The sequence below is a fragment of the Hypanus sabinus genome, chromosome 16 (assembly GCF_030144855.1).
Source record: "Hypanus sabinus isolate sHypSab1 chromosome 16, sHypSab1.hap1, whole genome shotgun sequence".
Lineage (NCBI taxonomy): Eukaryota > Metazoa > Chordata > Chondrichthyes > Myliobatiformes > Dasyatidae > Hypanus > Hypanus sabinus.
The window spans coordinates 75,952,698-75,973,540 of record NC_082721.1 but is presented as its reverse complement, the minus strand read 5'-3'; the positions used below and the strand labels follow the sequence as shown (position 1 = coordinate 75,973,540).

Below are 20,843 nucleotides of genomic sequence, written 5' to 3'. Positions count from 1 at the left end.
AGAATGACATTTGTAATTTTCCAGTGTTCCAGAGCATTCCAGAATCTAGTGACTCTTGAAAAATCATTACTAATGCTTCCACAATCCCTTCAGCTACCTCACTCAGAACCCTGGGGTGTAGTCCATCTGGTCCAGATGACTTATCTAGCTTCAGACCTTTTCAGTATCCCAAACATCTTCTCCTTAGAAGCAGCAACTACAATCCTGCCCCATGACACTCTCAATTTTCTGGCATAACTGCTAGTGTCTACCAATGAAGACTGACACAATGTACTTACTTAGTTCATCTGCCATTTCCTTGACTATCTTTCCAGGGTCTTTGTTCAGTGGTCTGATATAAACTTCTGCATCTCTTTTACCTTTCATATACCCAAAAATACTTTTGGCATCCTCTTTTATATTATTGGCTAGCTTACCTTCAGATTTAATTTTTTTTTCTCTTTATGGCTTTTCTAGTTTGTTTTTAAAAGCTTTCCAATCCTCTAACTTATCTCTAATTTTTGCAATATTAATGCTATGACAAAACTTTGGTCAGCTCATCTCTCATGCCTCTTTGATTCCCTTTACTCCACTATAGCACTGATACATCTGACTTGATTTTCTCCTTCTCAAACTGCAGGGTGAATTCTATCATATAATGATTACTGCTGCCTAAAAGTGTTCTTTTATTTTAAGCCCTCTAATCAAATCTTGATTATTACACAACACACAGTCCAGAATTACCTTTTCCCTAGAGGGCTTGATCATAAGCTGCTCTAGAAAGTCGTTTTGTAGGCATTGTACAAATTCCCTCTCTTGGAATCCAGCACCACCCAGATTTTCCAAATCTATAGCATATTGGAATCTCCCATCTGTTCTAACATTGACCTTTTTACATGCTTTTTCTTTCTCCCATTGTAATTTGTATCCCACATCCTGGCTACTATTTGAAGGCCAATGTAATCAACATCTATGGGCAAAATGGATAATAAAACAGAAGCATACACAACTGACACTATTTAAACATGGTTCACTTCTTCATGTCTAGTTGCTGCTTCTGGTACCTCGAAGCCTGAATGCTTGAGACCAAGGTGAGCAGAACAGTTTTGAATTGTATTTCTTGCTATCAGTGACAAAAATCACTGTTGTTTGAACACAAACACACACAACTGATGCTAAGTAAAACCTGTGTGCTCTAAGCATGGTGTAGAGCCTAACATAAATGCACGTGACTGGCGCTAGTTAGAAGCTGTTCGATAACAGTCTTCTGTCCCAATTAAATAAACAGAGTTCTGGCTATTTTCTTGAATACCTTTTGTTCATAAAGAGTTGTCACAAATAAGTGGCTTCCCCAACTAACCAATGGCCCAATTAACTGGAATCCACTGTTTCTGTGTGTGTATATATAAAAAAAAATGTTGTGCAAAAAAAGAAAGTAATGGTGAGGTAGTGTGCATGGGTTTATCGTCCATTCAGAAATCTGATGACGGTGGGGAAGAAGCTGTTCCTAAAATGGTGAGTATGTGTTTCCAGGCTCTTGTACCTTCTCCTTGATGGCAGCAATGAGAAGGGATTATGTCAGAAATGATGGAGGCCCTAAATGATGGATGCCGCCTTTTTGAGGCATCGTCTTTTGAAGGTGCCCCCGATGCCGGGGAGTCTAGTGTCCATGATAGAGCTAGCTGAGTCTGAAACATTCTGCCACTTTTTCCAGTCCAGTATCAGACCTGGATGCAACCAGCTGACATGCTCTGCACAGTACACCTTTAGAAATTTGCATGAGTCTTTGGAAACATATCAAGTGTCCTCAAACTTCAAATGAAATATAGCCACTATCATGCCTTATTTGTAACTGCATCATTACGTTGGGCCCAGGAAATATCTTGACATATTGACACCCTGGAACTTGAAACTGCTCACCCTTTCCACTGTTGATCCCTTGATAAGGACTGGTGTATGTTTACTGGACTTTCCCTTCCTGAAGTCCATAATCAATTCTTTGAAGTTTAGAGCAAGACTGCTGTTATAACGTCACTCAACCAGTTTTTCTGCCAACAGTAGTGGGTGTCATCGTCAAATTTATAAGCGCCTAGCCAAATAGTTGTGGGTGTAGAGACAGTAGAACAGTATGCTAAGCAGGCATGCTTGAGGTGTGCCAGTGTCAATTGGCTCTGAGGAGGAGATGTTAATTCTAATCCCCACAGACGATGGTCTCCTGTGAAGAATTCAAGGACCCAGTTGCAGAGGGAAGTACAGAGGCCTAGATTTTGGAGATTGTTGATTAGAATTAAGGGTTTGATTGTGATGAAAGCTCAGCTGTAATCAATAAACAGCAGCCCAACACAAGTAATACAATTGTCCAGATGATCCAAGGCTGAGTGAAGAGCCAGTGACATTGCATCCATTTTAAGACCTATTGTGAAGATAGGCAAATTGTAGTAGGTTCAGGTCCTTGCTTAGGCAGTTGATTCTGGCCATGACCAATCTCTTAAAGCCCTTCATTACAGTAGATGAGAGGTGCTACTGCGCAATAGTCATTGTTGCAGGTCACCCTGCTCTTTCTGGGACTGGTATAATTGTTATTCTTTTGAAGCAGATGGGAGCTGCAGCAGTCCCATCCTAATGAACATTGAGGGGACTCACAGATGTGGGGCAAACCCAACCAAACTCAATGCATTTGTCCAAAATTGCTAATTGGACCTAGGTTCTGAAATCCTTTTGGAACTCATCCCATGTAACCTGAGCTGATGCATGCTCTTCCACACTGAACAGAGGCATTTTCCTGTAGTCAGTACTCCTTGTCTGAACAACCGAACAACTTATGGAGGGTCCATTCTGGTATTTAATCACAAGGGGTGTCTTCAGGGTACTCTCTTTATAGTGTATTTCTCCTTTCCATTGGGAACCTGGTTTGAGATGAAGTATGTTACACACAGTATTTTGCAGTATTTTAAAATTCCTGGCTCCCTGCAATTTCTTGGGGAAGTTTTGCTGGTGGATATGAAGTTTCAGCCCCTGCTCCTCAAGGTTTGACTGAGCCAGATGCTCCTGAGTCTTGGGCACTTGGTGAGTATCCTGATTGTTCTCCTCAAATCCCTGTCTGAAGAGGCTATTCACAGGTCCAAGAAGCAAGCTTCTGAGGGATGTCATCCAGATTGCATTTGAATGAGGATAAAGTTTTAACAGAGAAGATTTGATATTGTAATTACAGTTGTAAGACACAGAGTATAAACAGTAAAGCAAACATGGATTATGGGTTTGGGGTTCCAACTACCATTGAATACGAAAATTGGCTCGACAATGTACTTTTATACTGCTAGAATTGGAATGCACAGTATAATGCAAATTATCCTTGGTTCAGGATTCAACTTGCCTGAATCAGATCCTGTCCATAAACTGTCCTTGTCCACAGGGTATACTGAATTGGGAAATTGCTTCATTTTCTGAGGCACACCAGCATGAATTTGACAGCCTTCCTGCATTAAATATATTTAACCAACTGAGAAAGTGGTTGCTGTAAAAAATATGGTAACTTTAAGTCACTTCCATGGTTTGCTCACAGATTGAAGACTGGATATCCTTTGTCCATGGGAATACCCATTTTCAGAGGTAATAATAAAACTGTATCAACTACTAACTCCAGATGCAACAGTGAGCATTCCTAATGGGAAAAATATATTACATTATTATATTCCCTGAAAGTTAGTGAATATTTGAGCTGCAATTGAATCCATAGAATCTCTAAGAAGTTTGGAAACAACATTGGCATCACTGCCAAGGCCTACAAGTTCAGTGTCAGTTAGTGTTGGTAATTACTCTATATATCAGTAGTAACAGCAAGGTTTAAAAAACTTCCAGCTGCAAATAGAGGCAGAGGTCCCTACTGCAAAATGAGTTTATGTTGAATGCTGAATTTTGGAGTATCTGTTCTTTAGTAATTCACTTACTACTGAAGCAGCTAATGGCAGTGGATATTTCCAATAGCTATTGCAGATTCTTTTCTTTACCTCCGCTTTTAACTCTGTGATCTGTTCCTTCAGTTCTCGAATAATCTGATTAGAATCAGAGCTGTTCAGTTGACCCTGGATTCTTCCTTCTTCTCTCTGAAATGCAAAGCAAACAAGCTATTAGAACAGATTAAAGGAAAAATACCTTTTAGAATGCAATTGCTTTTCAGAATACTCAAGCACAGAATTAGCCAGACTACTTTCCATTGGGCGGCAGGGTGGTGATATGTCTCTACCAAAGGAAGTGCAAGATGCTGCTTCCCTCCACTAGCCTGCAAGTTAGCCCTCGAGCAAGGTGCATCACCTGCTTAGCCTCTCATTCAGGGTCATGTGAAGCCATGGGAGCAGGTGGTGGATGGTCATATAAGCAGCTGCTTCATATCATGTCCTGGTTATGTGTCTACTCACACCAGGTAGACAATAAAATGGGGTCACCCATTTTATAAAGACTCTACCCAAAAGAAGGCAACCACAAACCACTTCTGTAGAAAAATTTGCCAAGAACAATCATGGTCACAAAACCATGTTCACCTACATCATACGATATGCTCCTATATAACACAAAAAAGCCTTTTTAATGTAAACCATAAGACCATAGACATAGGAGCAGAGTAGGCCATTTGATCCATCAAGTCTGCTCTGCCATTCAATGCTGATCCCTTTTTTCTCCTCTTCAACTCCATTTCCCAGCCTTCTCCCCATAAACTTTGATGCCATGTCCAATCAAGAACCTATCAATTTCAGCCTTCAAGGCACCCAACGACCTGGCTTTCACAGCTGCATGTGGCAACAAATTCCACAAATTTACCATCCTCTGGCTAAAGAAATTTCTCTGTTTCTCTGTCTTGAAACGGTGCTCCTCTATCTGAGACTTTGTCCTCTTGTTCTAGACTCTCCCACCATTGGAAACATCCTTTCCACATTTACTCTGTCTAGGCCTTTCAACCTTTGAAAGGTTTCAATGAGATCGCCCCACATGCTTCTAAATTCCAGCAAGTGCAGACCTAGAGCCAGCAAACATTTTCCATTTGATAACCACTTCATTTATGGAATCATTCTTGTGAAACTCCTCTGGACCCTCTCTAATGTCAGTATATCCCTTCTAAGATGAGGAGCCCAAAACTGTTCATAAAACTCAAGGTGAGGCCTCTCCAGTACCTTATAAAGCCTCAGCATTATACCCTTGCTCTTGTATTCTGGATTTCTTGAAATGAATGCTAACATTGCATTTGCCCTCCTCATCAATGACTCAATCTGCAAGTTAACTTTTAGGGTGTTCTGCACAAAGACTCCCAAGTCCCTCTGCATCTCAGATTTTTGGATTTTCACCCCATTTAGAAAATGTCCGCACATTTATTTCTACTACCTAAGTGTGTGACCATGCATTTTCCAACATTATATTTCATCTGCCCATTCTCCGAATCTGTATCCTACCTGTTTTCTCAACACTACCTGCCCCTCTACCAAGCTTCATGTCATCTGTAAACTTGAAAATAAAGCCATCTATCTCATCATCTAAATCACTTATATAGAGCATAAAAAGAAGTGGTCCCAACACCGACCCCTGTGGAACACTATGTCATTGGCAGCCAACCAGACAAGGATCCTTTTATTCCCATTTGCTGCCTCCTACCAATCTGCTAATACTCTAACCATGTTAGTAAATTTCCTGTAATACCATGGGCTCCTACCTTGGTAAGAAGCCTCATGTGCGGCACCTTGTCAAAGGCCTTCTGAAAATCCAAATACACAACATCCACTGCATCCCCTTTATCTATCCTACTTGTAACCTCCTCAAAGAATTCTAACAGATTTGTCAGGTAGGATTTTCCCCGAAGGAAACCACACTGACTTTGTCCTATCTGGTCCTATGTCACCAAGTACATCATCACCTCATCCTTAACAATTGACTCTAACATCTTTCCAGCCACTGAGGTCAGGCTAACTGGTCCGTAATTTCCTTTCTGCTGCCTTCCTCCTTTCTTAAAGAATGGGATGACATTTGCAATTTTCCAGTCCTCTGGCACCATGCCAGAGTCCAATGATTTAAATGTAATATCCCTAATGAAAATCAGAATGAAATGTGTAAGAGGTAACTGCAATTAAAGCAGATGAAATTAATTATCAATGAAGGCAATTATCATTCTTGATCTCTGCAAAAATGCCATTTTACAGTCTTGGTCTCAACACACTCATGATTTCTGATACAATAAACCACTGTGAAAACACCTCCTCTAGCTTTCTTCTTCATTCTTCCAGCAATGATCTTTGGTTTATGCCTTTGTTTTACTGATTTACAACCAGTAGAAACAATCACTAAATATGATATGAATTTTAAAAAAAACCATCAGCTTTTAACTTTTTCCCCCATACTGGCAAAACCCCCTCACTTTCTACATCATTTGAGTGAGCCTAAATTCCCTTTTCTACTCCAGTGTGACCCAAATGTAGCTAACCAAATGTTTTCAACTGTATTAATCACAATAGTGCAGAGTAGTTTAACCTCATATCAGGAATCCGTGATTCAAACCAATACCAAAGTCATAGTCCAACAGAAGGCCATTGGATTAATTACCCATAAGAAGAACTGTAGCTTTTCTAGTAACACTGTCAGTCATATTGCAGACAGTATGGAATCATTACATATTAAACAAACAAACCCTAAAGTCAAAACATATTCTTAAAATCACGTCACATTCTGCAATTATTGTTAATCTTGAGCAGATAATAGAGTTAAGCAATCTCACTTTGCAAGGTTTCTTCAAATTGATTCACTGATGTACGAAGGAATTGACTGATTGCTTAAATTAGCAATCAATTACCACACTAACCTGGTTTTGTACTTACCTGGCTGGGCTGATAAGCAGTCCATTACTGGCAGTGAGTTTCTCAGATAGGCTGTTCAGGCTCTCAGTAACTTTTTTCTAAAACAACTTTTTGTTCATTTGCAACACTGACCAGACTTTAATATACTCAAATATCAAGGCCAAAATGCAAGAATTCAGTCTTTAGTCATGAGGAACAAACACAGACAATACTTGACATCATGGTATAGTGCTGATGACAGACACATGAAGCAGGACTCATTAAGAGGAGAGCCTAATATGAGGGACTGCAGTTCCTGCAGGTGACTGAGGCACATCCAGCTGGCGAGCCAGCAGACTGTCCAGCACTCTGTTAGTAAAATGTGTGAATTCTGTGGTTATGCTTCAGTAGTTACCCTCAGTCCGGTCAATGTGGGAATTGCTGACTGACTACAAAAGAGAAGTAAATTTAATGGACAGAAACAGAAAAGCACAAGAGATAGCAGGAGTTAGATATACAGCACTCGAATTTTATCTGCCTTTCTGCAAGACTATGATTGGGCTGATCTGATCAGTTCTACAGAACCCGCCCCCAGTGGCATACATCTCAAATTGCCTTTACAACCAAGTCCAGCTCCCGACCTTCACATGTGGCTAATCTACAAAGCCCAGTGGAACCATTTCTACTGACAGGAGAAACGGCAAAGACAAATTACTAGCACCTTAAATCCAGTTGCTCTGGGCTGACGGGGCTCGTCAGCTGTGGTTGGCAGTTCATCTAGGAGGGAGAAAACTCTGATCTCCAACCTCTGCTGCCTTGTAGCTGTACCCATTCATGGGGGAGGCTTCGGGAGTAAACATCAAGGGAAAATCTAGAGCTGAAGTCCCAAAGCCAGTCCTGTATTGAGTTGAAAGCTGATTGGCAACTCCTGTGATGCTGGTGGTGCCAAACTGCAGAGATCGCTGCCGTTCCTTTGGGTTCATTAGCTGCGTGGAGGGGGGAGCTTGCTGCATGAATAACAGCTTGCTCTCCATATTGTACTGCCCTGACTTGCATACCAAAATTCTGAAGGCTCTGCGGAAAGAAATTCATCCTCATCACCATTTATCTGGTAAACATTCTTCCTACAGCTGGTTCACCCCATAATCTATTCTGACTGTTCTGTATGGGCTTGAATTATCATCATTGTGGGAGTGGAGGATGCCATTTGACACATCTAGTACACTCTGTTTCTCTATAGAACAATCTAGCCAATCCATTCTCCTACTCTTTCACCATGGCTATGCAATTATTTAGCTCAAATGTCCATCCAATTCCCTTTTGCAGTCACTGGTCATCTTTACTTACTCAACCTGTAGACAGAAAATTACAGGTCATTACCTCTGACTGCATATTGCTCAAATTTCTTTGGCATCCCTTGACTAAAACCTTTAACCTTAGTCACCTATCCTTTAAAAAAAACCATATCTTTCCTATTCCATAGTCTACAGCATCTTAATCAACTTTCCCTCCCTTTTGTTTTTACAGTTGCGTGGGCCAACCATTGTTCTGAGCAGGAAACTTTGACATAACCTGAAAACTTCATGGCACTTTAATTTTTTCTGTTATACGCATACTATAAATATTTAGAATGTAAATTGGAAAATCACATACTTTTGGCTCTATTTTTTCATTGAAGTGTATCATTCCTGTAACTATTCTAGGTAAATTTCTGCATTGTCTCACCTTCCCATCTTTCTAGGACATTTATCAGACAACAGATTAGCTTCATTCTGTCCCTCTCCCTTTCTTCAACTGTAGTATTACAGCTGCAGCTTTTCAACAGGATAAAAAACCCCCAAAAAATCAGCTTTTTTTACTTTGTGAAAAACAGAAAGATTAAGTAACAAAAGGAGAGAGCAGCACAGCATGAGAAACAACTGCCATTGTTTAACAAGGGCTCTAATAAGCCAGGAAATTATAGGCTGGTGAGTCTGACATCAGGATTAGGAAAGGTATTCTAAGGGGCTAGATATATAAGTATTTGGAGAGACATGGACTGATTAGAGATAGTCAAAGTGGTTTTAACTGTGGCAAGCTGTGTCTAACCAATCTTAGAGTTTTGAGAAAGTTACTAGGACAGTTGATGAAGGCAAAGCAGTGTATGTTGCTAACATGAACTTCAGCAAAGCCTTTGACAAGGTCCTGCTTGGCAGGTTGGTCAAGATGGCTCAGTTGCTTGGCGATCAAGATGAGGAAGTATACTGGACATTGGCTTTGCAGAAGAAGCCAGACAGTGGTTATAGACGGTTGACTTTCTGAATTGGAGGCCTGAGACTAGTGGTGTTGCTGCAGGAATTGGTGCTGGGCCCATTACTGTTTGTCATTTATGTAAATGATCTGGATCATAATGTGGCAAACTGGATCAGCAAATTTGTTGTTGACCCCAAGATTGGAGATGTAGTGAACAGCGAGGAAGACTATCAAAGCTTGCAGCAACATCTGGACCAGTTGGAAAAATGGGCTGAAAATGGCAGATGGAATTTAATGCAGAAAAGTGTGAGGTGTCACACTTTGGGAGGACTAAACAGGGTAGGTCTTACATGGTGAATGATAGGGCACTGAGGAGTGTGGGTGAACAGAGTGATCTGGGAATACAGATTTATAATTCTTTGAAAGTGGCATCACAAGTAGATAGGGTCATAAAAAAAGCTTTTGACACACTGGTATTCATAAATCAATTTATTCAGTATAGGGGTTTGTATGTTATTTTGAAATTTTATAACATGTTGCCGAGGCCTGTTTTGGAGTACTATATCCAGTTCTGGTCGTCTACCTACAAGAAAGAAGTAGGTAAATAAGATTGAAAGACTGCAAAGGTTAGGACTTTATTTCCTAGAATGTAGAAGACTGAGGAGAAACTACAACTGGAGGTCATGGGTTAAGGGTGAAAGGTGAAATGTTTAAGGGCAACTTCTTCACTCAGAGGATGGTGACAGTGTGCAATCAGCTGCCAGCACAAGTGCTGTGAAGTCAATTTCAACACTAAAGAGATAGGTACATAGATGGGAGGGGTATAGAAGGTTATGGTCTGGGTGCAGGTTGGTGGAGTAGTTAGACTAATAGTTCAGCACAGTCTAGATATGACAAAGGGCTTGCTTCTGTGCTACATTGTTCTATGACCTCTATGAGAAAGAAACAAATGTGAGAAAGTGAAGGGCAGTGCACATAATCTATTCTTGACATGCCAAATATCCAAAGGATTTCATAGCTGAGTGAGGATGGATGGGAATGATTTTTCTAGATTAAACTTTGCTTGGTGTATCTGAAAGTTTAGTTTCCAAAGGATTTAAAGAAAATTATATCCCTCTATTCAGTTCTATGATTATAAGCTTTTTTTGAAGAAAAGGCCAATTTTACTATGTACACAATCTCAGAATCTGCAGAAGAAAATTGTACAGAAATTTCCATTTGTGGCAATTGCATCACATACTTTAATGCAAGGCAGTAAAAACTGGGACCCGATGCCAACCAAGATACTGGTTGAGGTGCAGTTCACCAACTCAGGATGTGCCAAAGGAACTCCCAATTTTCCTGAACTGTAGGCATTGTAGAAATGTAGATAGTCCCCAACTACTTTGCAGCAAGTACCCACAAAGGCTTAAGTGATAATGATCAGATTATCTGTGTTAGTGATGCTGAAACAAATGATGGTAGCAATGTCAGGATATATTCTCAGCATTTTTTAAGAGTTCTGTTGGCCCATTTTTTTCAATAAGGAGGATGTGCAGGTCCTCAGATTAATTTCTTCAATTGATTGGACCTGTGTTGTTCCTCCATATAGCAAGCCCAGGAATTTACTCATCTCTGTTCTAACACCTTGAATCAGTCCAGAAACTGGCGCAGAAAAATCTTGACTGGTGTATTTCCTACTTTATACTTCAAAAGGTGCTTTATTTTCTGCAAACAAAAAGCACACAGGGACCACTGGACCTTTGCACAGAAAAATGAGTTCATTCTTTACAGTGTATTACTTCTGAGATCAAGAATAAATATCATCTGAGGCCACATGATTCTCCAGAGAAACAGATTTAATAGAAATGTTAAACCACTGCAATTTTTTTTTGGTATTTGGGAAATATTCATCTCCTCTGATATTCCTTTCAATTTGACTGTACAGTTCAGAAAGTTTCAGTGTGGTTAAGTTAACAGCACATACTGTGAAACCTTCTGAAACAATTTCATACAGAACTTTTATACTCACTGATATCCAGATTTTCAACTCTTTTTTTAAATTTTAGAAATAAGCCCAACGCTACTCATTTGTGTGATGATCTCACCAGACTATCAGACTGCTTGAGGTTTGGTTCCCTAGATGTGCAGCACATGCAATGTGTGATAAGCTAAAAAGCCTGTTCACCAAATGCAGCAATGTGGCAAATGACGGAACAACTCACATTACAGTCAGATATTACAGAGATTCTAAGATTGTGCAGTGAAATGAGGAAGTTTATAACAAAGAATTTTAGATTGCAAATGCTTGACAGCATATGGTTGACATTTGAGGAAGCACAAAGCCTTGCTGCTCCAGCCAGAAGCATTTCACCTCTTTGCTCTACACAGTTTCTCTTTAAAACTCAACTCTGCAAAGATTCAGTATTTCTCAGCCTTTAAACCACATCTTACTTCTTTGGCAAAACTTGTTAGTACTGCAGTTATCACACTGCTGAGGTTTGAGCACCTTATTTCAGAGTATCAAGAGCAGAAAGATTACTTTGCAGAGACAGATATTCAAAGATGTAATGAGGATCTTCAAAATTATGATGGATTTTGATGAAGAAAACAAGAAAAAATACCATAAAAAAACAGAAAATATCCTTTTTTAATCAGTGAGAAAACAGTGGCAGAATGGATATAGGTCACTGCAAAAACTACAAGTGAGATTAGAAGAATAAAATCGGGTAATTAATATGTGGAACTTTCTACAAAAACAATGATGCATCTTGTATCTTTTCAAAGCTTTTCATGATGAAAAAGGTAAATATTTTCAAAAGAAAAATTTTAAATATATTACAATATAAATCAGCTAAACAGTTCAATGAGTCTGCTCTGCCAGTGAGGTTTTACTGCTCTTATCTTTGACCTTCATATATCTATTTGATGCCTATAAATTTCAACTGCACAATGGACCAGCAATCTCTCTTGACATTGGATATAATCAATTACTTTGTATCCACAGTTTGGGGCTTGAGAGTTTCAAAGAACCATTATGTAAAAAAAAAACTATTCCCCCTATCCTGAGACAATGCCTTCTAGTTCTAAACTCCCCTATGAATGGAATTATTCTCACAGCATCTACTGTATCAAAGGACCTAAGATCTTATATATTTCAATGATAAATTATCTCTCATTCTTCCAAACTCCACAGAGTATCTCACACTTTGCTTAATCTTTCAATTGACGATAATCCCCTACGAATATTCTGGTGGGTTAGTTCATCAGTTCTAGTCTGCTCATTACACTGACACTAACATCCGTACAGTTAAACAACTCTGTTAAAGAATGTCTGATAGAAATCTTCCCTTCTGTTATATAAGATATGTTGTATGTCATTTCCTTCTTTTGCTTTATTCATCATTCTGTCCAGCTTCTGGCTGATAGGTTTACTTTTGGTACCTCTTCCTTTTCACATAGAGATTTGCTGTCCATATACTTTTACAATGTCTGCTAGGGAATACTACAACAGCCTAAATTGTTAAGTGTCATTTAGCTGAGTCCAAATGGGTTAAATGTCATGGAACATGGCATTTAGCACAGAAGTATCATATTACACACATCTAGAAAAGCAAGTATTAGGTAGCACATATATGCATCAATCACCAGTTCAACTGGCTCTGATGGTAATTTACAGTCCTGGTTATGAGTTAAATAACTATGAGACCAGTACAGACACATTGCAAGGACTGTAATAGCATCATGAATACATCAATATGGCTAACTTTAGTACAGTGTTAACAATACATTAAAACATATCAGTTGAATGGACCAATCAAGTGGCTTAAGTTGGAAACTGCAAAAAGCCTGGAAAATTATGTACTGGCTTTAAAGTGTAATATTTAACTAATTGTTTGGTTTATGTACTATTCCTAATACTTACATTGGGCACAATAAGCCCCTGCCAGCAACACTGCCAACACCACCTTGTTTCACTGATTATAATGGAAAAACAAGTATTTCTTCACAAACACACTTTAAGTAGCAAATGATTGACCAGATGCGGCGAGCTTTTTGGTTCATTTCTTTGTTAAATTAAAATAAAAGAAACTTCACTGATCCAATGCTGAGGTTGAACTTTATCAGCAATTAATTAAAATATGGACATACATTGTTGTCTAAAACTGTACAAGACTTCAGAACATGTATCTGCAGAGCTTGAAGAGTTAAAACAGAATTCTCATACTACAGACAAGTGAAATATTTATTAAATGCGAGACAGGATGTAGGTGGAAGTTTGGAACAAATAGTGGATTGTCCATCTTAATACCACTGGCATTTAGTTTACATCCAACTCTTTACATCAGTAGAGAAAGACAAGATGGAAAGCCTGTATTATCGTCAGATGTACAAAATGCAATTAGTTCTCAAACCAAGAGGTAACAACTGGGACAAAACAAACAGAACAGATCGATGCAAGTTCACAAAGACTAACCAAGGTGAGGTAACACTGATGATCGATGCCAAGGAGTGTTGCAGCATGACATTTGCCAGATGCATGCTGGTGACAGTGACCACAAGATGACAAGTAACAGGATGCAGTTGAGACAGAACAACAATGTTCACAACACACATATACAATCAATTGTACCTGGATTTCCAGTTCAGCAATACGCTGGCGGAGTTCAGCAATGGCTGCAATGCTATCTGCTTCCCGAAACCGTATGGCCATAACCTCCTCTTTGTTCTAGTGTGGGCAGTGAGATACCACAGATTATTCCAGTGACAAAGACAGGAGGTAGTGCCAGTGTTAAATTACAAACCATTTAAAGTTCAGATGAGACATTGAAGATCTTCACTTTAAATAATGAGTTCCATTCTTCATTGTGCGCTTACTCTCGTGTTTAAAAGAAACATGGCAAAATTGGAAGAATATAGATGATGGAAGCAACTGTTGTTTTGTACGGCAACTCATTTCTCCCACTATTACATAAACTGAAAACTTTTTCCTTAGAGATTATTACATACAGTAGCAGATAGAACTTATAAAGTGAGTTCTGATATTCCAATCAATCTCTTTTGCCCTACATGAACCATGCCCTATGAAAACTTCATTTGAGATCAAGAGCAGACAACATTCCAAGCAGTGTTCAACCATAGACCCCAAAAATCCACTTTAATTTCCCCAATGAACACTCTGCCTCAAAATAAATATCCAGAAAATTAGACTCCGAACAAGACAAGGGGATTTAAGTCAAACCAGTGACAGACAAATATAGGAGCAATATTGGGATATATTTGTCCAAACAAAGGACAATACACTGAATGCTTTAAAATGTGGAATTATAAGTTAAAATTTGAACTAATTTTAAGAGCTAATTACCTGCAGTGATGACAAACATTTTCTTAATTAACAAACTCAGAAACGGCAATGGCTGACCTCAACTAAATTTACCATTTACCACTGACTACTTTCCTTAAATATCCTCATTGGTACATGTGGCAATGCCTGATCTATGAATACAAGATGCCAAATAATGTACTTGAGCAATCTTTGCTTTCAACAGAAGAGCTCCAGCAACATTAAAAAAATGTACTGACTCTTACCAATGACCATCATAGAATATGGTTTCCATAGAAAATGTCTAAATCATACACACAGATTGCAAAGCACTATAATTAAAATTTCTCTTGGATGTAATCAATATTCAGGATATCACAGTCTGTAAATTAAATGTCTTGTAAATTTGTGATGCTGTATTGACATTTTACCATTGTTCATATATTTTTTTTAAAAAAAATCAGGTGATACATGTGGTATGTGCTTCCCTTTTCTGACCCAATTGCCAGCAGGAGTCAGTTTGAAAGGATCCTTGAAGCCAAAAGCTGTAATATTTCAAACTGGCTGAGCATTCAGGCACATCACAGGATTGTCAGGCAGCAAAGCAGACTCAGTACTATTTCTAGCTGATGTTTTAAACATTTTATTTAAGAGTTTAATAAAAATTCTATCTGAAGCACAAGATTAACCAGAGAATAGAGAGCACAACTTTTTCTTAAAATCAATTTAATGTTTTAAAGGACAAAACTGGTGTACATATTTTTTTGAAAGAAAGGAATGAGTTCTGCAGTCAGTTAACTGTGATTATGGTTTATAAGAAATGTACTTAAATCTCATGCAACTGTGCATAACATTTTTGTTTCATGATTTATGCCAGACTATCTCAAATTCCCAAATTTTCATTCCGACCAGTTTCTCTCAGCTGTTAAGAAGGCTACAAAGCAGTACAGCCTGTAGGAGGTTTACTCAATAGCTACTACTGGGATTTCTGTAAACAATGCATGCACAAAGTCCGATATTACTATCAGCTGAATGTTATGGTAATGACAATTGCAGATAGTTATGTTGCCATCAAAAATGCAAGATCTAATCCAAAATGCATTAGGACATCAGAAAAATAGTTGAAGATTATTCAAGTGGAATAAAAATGGTGGAATTAGTGGGAATATAGAAAACAATCAAGAATTATTTATGAGAAAGGAATCAAGTGACCAATTGTACCCTTGGTGCGTTAAACTGAAGAAAAACTTATTTGACATCTCAAGTATCTCTGAAGTGTAGGGGCATAAAAAAGCAGATTCAGCACAGCCTCTCATCTCAGACCAAGTGAGTTTTATTAAAACACTGCCATGGTCTGTTTTTATAGGACAACTCAAATTACAAAGTTCAAAGTGAATTTATTATCAAAATCCATATATGTCACCATATACAACCCCGAGATTTATTTTCATTTGGGCATTCACAGTAAATGCAAAGAAACACAATGAAAGGCCACACATAACAAGATGGACAAACAACCAATGCACCAAAGGCAACAAACTATGCAAATACAAAAGGAAAAATTTAAACAATAGATAGAGGACATGAGATGAAACTTCTTTGAAAGCACATCTAAAGATGGCGGGAATAGTTCAGTGTTGGGATGAGTGAAGTTGAGTGAAGTTATCCCCTCTAGTTCAAGAGCCTGCTGGCTGAGAGGTAAGTAATAACTGTTCCTGACTTTGTGGTGTGGAACCTGGGACCTCCTTTCCAAGTAGCAGCAGTGAGAAGAGAGCATGACCTGGGTGGTGGAGATCCTTGACGACAGATGCTGCTTTCTTGCGTAGATGAGCTCAATAGTGGGGAGGGCTTTACCTATGATACACTGGCTGTATCCACTACTTCTTGCAGGTTTCGCCCATTCAAGGGACGGATAACTTCTCTCATCATTCTGAGGCTTTATAAAGCACTGGTGAAGCCGCATTTGGAGTATTGTGAGCAGTTTTGGGACCCTATCTGAGAAAGGATGTGCAGACATTAGACAGGGTTCAAAGGAGGTCCACAAAAATGATTCTGCAATTGAGAAGTTTGTCATATGAAGAGCACTTGATGTCAATGAGATTGAGATGTTATTTCCAATCAGCACACAGTTTGTGATTTTCTGGTTAGGAAGCCAAAGATCCATTTGCAGTGGGAGGTACAGAGAGAGGCCCAGGTTCTGGAGATTTTCAATCAGAACTGTAGAAATGATTGTGCTAAACACTGAGCTGTAGTCAATAACCAACATCATGAGGTAAGTATTTGTATTGATCCAAGGCCACGTGAAGAGTCAATGAGACCACATCTGCTGTAGACCTATTGTGGCAATAGACATATTGCAGTGGGTTCAGGTCCTTGCAGAGACGGGAGTTAATTCCAGCCATAATCAACTGCTCAAAACACTTCGTCATTGCAGAGGTGAGTGCTACTGGACTACAGTCATTAATCCAGCTCACCCTGCTCTTCTTGGGCACTGGTTTAATTGTCATCCTTTTGAAGTACAGGCAGTCCCCGGGTTACGTACGAGTTTCGTTTCTGAGTCTGTTTTTAAGTCGGATTTGTACATAAGTTGGAACAAGTACATCTGGTATTATTTAGCATCAGTTAGTCAAACGTTTGTCTTAGTATATAGTATATATTTTACCTTTCTGTGCATATAAAACACTTAAGAAACGTATGTATTCCAATAATAAAACCACTGCGTTGCTTAGTAATAACTGTAGCTTTCATTGGGCAGGGCCTATCACATGCTCCATTATTCTCAGTTTATCCTTTAAAATTGTTCTGATCGTTGACTGACTGCAGCCTAATGCTTTTCCAATGACTGATGGCGTTTCACCTCTTTCCAAACGCTTTATTATTTCCACTTTATTTTCAATTGTGATCGCTTCCCGTCAATGGAACAGAAACACTGCGGGCAGGGGGTCTCGACCTCCACCAGCACCCGAGGTCCGCTGGGTCTTATTGCTCTTATAGATAGCGGGGTCAAGGGATATGGGGAGAGGGCAGGAACGGGGTACTGATTGCGTATGATCAGCCATGATCACAGTGAATGGCGGTGCTGGCTAGAAGGGCTGAATGGCCTACTCCTGCACCTACTGTCTATTGTCCTAAGGACCACCACACTGAATTCGTGGGTTCGAAAATCCACCGCACTGAGGCAGGTTAAATGGGACAAGTGGGGGCTGTGCTGGGTTTGGTTACTGTATTTGATCCTCCACAATATTCCGCGTGGTAATTTAAACTGGAGGTGGCAGTGATTTTTTTTTTAACGAGGTCTAGTTGCGAGCCTGACATCAGCCTGGCACAGTTGGTATGGGAGTCACCAGATTGACATCAACCCAACACGGGAGCGGTCTGTCACTGGATCGAACTCGGGGACATCCGTTCTTGAGCCCAGAGCTGATCTCACTGTGCCACCAGCCAACCGGAACGGTGGAGGCGGGGTGTGGGGTCAGGGTGAATCTTGCTAAGAAAAATTTAAGCCAAATACAAATTTACACACTCAACACAGTGTCAACGGGAACGGCTTAAAATGGCGGACGGCGTTCTCCTTCCTCGGTTCGTAAGTACGAGTTCTCCGTAAATCAGACGTTCTGAACTTGGGGACTACCTGTAGGTGGGACATTTCGACTATGGCAATGAAAGATTGAATATGTCTTTGAACACACGTGTCAGGTGGTTGATACTGGTTTTCAGAGCTCCACCAGATACTCCATCAGGGCCTTTTACCTTGCGGGAGTTCACCATCATGAAAGACAGTCTGACGTTGGAATCTGAGACAGAGATCACAGAGTCACCAGGTACTGCAGGGATCCTGATTTACAGTTTTATTCTTTCTTTCAAGGTGAGAATGAAAGGTGTTGAGGTCATCTGGGAGTGAAGCATCACTGCCATTCATGATGTTAGGGTATGCTTTGTAGGAAGTAATGGCCTGCAAACCTGGCCAGAGTTAAAATGCATCGGATTCTGACTCCAACCTCATTTGGAATTCCTCCTTTGTTCTTGAGATAACTCTCTGCAAGTCCTTAACAAATGTGAATAGATCCTGTCCCTATAAATCATCTCCAGTGATTGTCTTACCATTGTTGCAAGGCTCACTGGCCTATAGTTTCCCTGTTTGTCCCTGTTCCCCTCCCTAAACAAAGGAACAATTTTGACTACTCTCGTCCTTTGCAATCTTGCCTATGGCTAAAGAGGTTATAAAATTTTGGTTGAAGCACCAGCAATCTCTTTCCATGCCTACTTCAGTATTCTGGGACAGACCCAATCAGGTCCTTGGGACATATCCACTTTAATGTTTTCAAGAAATCCAACTCTCTTCCTCTTTAGTATTGACATGCTCTGGAATATCATCATACCATTCTCTGAACTCACCATAATCCGTTTATTTCTCCTTGGTGAATATCAATGTAAAATACACATTTAGAACCCTATACACTTCCTCTGGTTCCAGAAATGAATTCCCTCCTTTGCCCTTGAGTGGATCTCCCCTTTCCCCAGCTACACTCTTTTAAATAGATGTATAAAATACTTTGCTATTATCTGTAATGCTACTTGAAAAGACATTTCATGGCCCTTTTCAGCCTGCTTAAATCCTGCTTCTTTTATCTTCCTCAAGGGCTTTACTCAGTTTGGGCTTCCAAAACCTGATATATTCTTGCTCAGTTAGTTGTGCAAAGCAAGCCATTAATTCGCCTGATGGATGCCAAATTCCTGAAAATAGAGGCACTGATCTGAGTTCTGTCATGACAGGTAAACAGAAGAAAAGATTCAATCTCCTTGGAAAAAGTGCAACCTTCTCACCATCTCCTGGCAATCACTCAGTGTGGACATGGAGCATGTGAGACTGAGATTAAGCCTATGTGTTGGGAACAGATAGGCGGCCAGGATAAATGACAACAGTTGCACCCCATGTTCCAAACTACCCATCTACCAGCATCTCCTGTACTGCCTTCAAGTCTGATATTGGCCTCACCACTTACATCAGAATGGAATGGCAGTCATCAGTCCCAAAAGGGCCTCCTACAAAGACCAAGAGATACCATAATGCAAACAGTGATGGTGCTATCTGAAAGGCAGCAGTGAATGTGTGTCCATTGCAAATGATTTGGAGAAGATGTGAATAGCAAGAGATGGATGGAACAGAGAGAATGCAAATTCCAATGAATGAAAACTAGAGAAGTTTCAGTTACAGATTTCCAGCATCTACACTTGTCCATGTCTGGAAAAGGTATGGTAGCAACCCAATTCTAAATTTTGAAGCAGTAAATATACAAGTAGTAAAATGCCAAATGAAATAAAGTACATTTAAAAGCAATAAATAAGTAAATCTAGAGACAACAATCAAGTTTGGTGCTTTCAGTAGAGTCAGTTTTTCCATCTAGCACTTCTTATCTGACACACATCACTGTTGAATATGTTGCTATTCTCGTAGCTCTTGACTATAAGAGTAAACCTTCACATTAACCAATAACTAACTAAGCTCTAATCTGCTAAAATTTTGCCCCTTCTCTACCCTGGATAAATTGCTTAGAGATAAAAAGTTGCAGCTGTAACGCCTTTAGGGTGCAAGGTTCACATTAGATTGCCATCTCTCACTTCAGCATTAATGCGTTTGTATCCTTCAGCAAATCACCACACAAACAGATTTTAACCAATGTATCAACAGCTTTCTGCCTCTAAATAAAGACTAAAAAAACTGTGAAAATACACAAATGTTTGCCTTTAAAAATAATCTTGACTATTTTTCAAAGTAGTAATGCTCATATTGTTAAAATTAAACTATTATTTTATTCAGTTCTACTGGTTTTTAGCTACAAAATCAGAATAAAGTCTCATTAACTCAGTTGACTGTTTAGTAACAGTTTACCAATAATTGTTTTGTTTATAAACATGTAAAGGAGGTGATTCTTTTCCCTATCTCTATACTAAGTCCTTAACAAATTTAAGCAAATTTGCATGGAAATCTAATTGCATTAATATCTCCCTTATAAAATCCTTTTACCAACTGAAGCTAACAGTTCCAGGGAATTTTGAAGTGGAAAATACAAAAGGCCAATGATCGTTGCTGCAAGTTATCCTTGTGACTTCAGAAGCAACTTCTGAATTGAGGGCCACATTTCTTTTAGACCTTTAACGGGGAATTTTAACCATGTTGCTCTGGGCGCCCTTGACATTGATTTATATCTGCAGATAACGGAAATACTTATCAACATCCTTATCACACTCCTACCTTTAATCTACTCCGCCAACAGCTCCACTTCAGTTTTTCTCCCAGAGTCTTCCTGACCCTTGTTCTACGTCTCCAGATGTAGGTAACCTCTGGCCTCCAATTCCATCATATCACCTCCACCTTCCATAATTGTGCTGAAAATCAGCCCAATCCATCTTTTTACAATGACTGCCACATTATTGTATCCTGGTCTTATTAATGAACTAAATTGATGTAGTGAGCAAATATGTTGCATTTTTCTGTTGCAAAAAAAAAGGTGGATTCC

At 39.4% G+C, this 20,843-nt stretch overlaps 1 protein-coding gene across 7 annotated transcripts in view; it reads right to left on the bottom strand.

The window, feature by feature from the left end:
- The window catches only part of LOC132406451 (EVI5-like protein), a 255,316-nt gene that overhangs the window by 27,458 nt on the left and 207,015 nt on the right, over nucleotides 1-20,843 (bottom strand). For 5 of the 7 annotated variants that reach the window (XM_059992145.1, XM_059992148.1, XM_059992146.1 and 2 more), the window contains 2 exons: nucleotides 13,636-13,731; nucleotides 3,987-4,082 (listed from right to left, as the gene is read on the bottom strand). In XM_059992145.1, coding sequence (XP_059848128.1) covers nucleotides 3,987-4,082; nucleotides 13,636-13,731 — 192 coding nt within the window. The remainder of the gene's footprint in view (nucleotides 1-3,986; nucleotides 4,083-13,635; nucleotides 13,732-20,843) is intronic. The other 2 variants (XM_059992147.1, XM_059992152.1) reach the window with 1 other exon arrangement.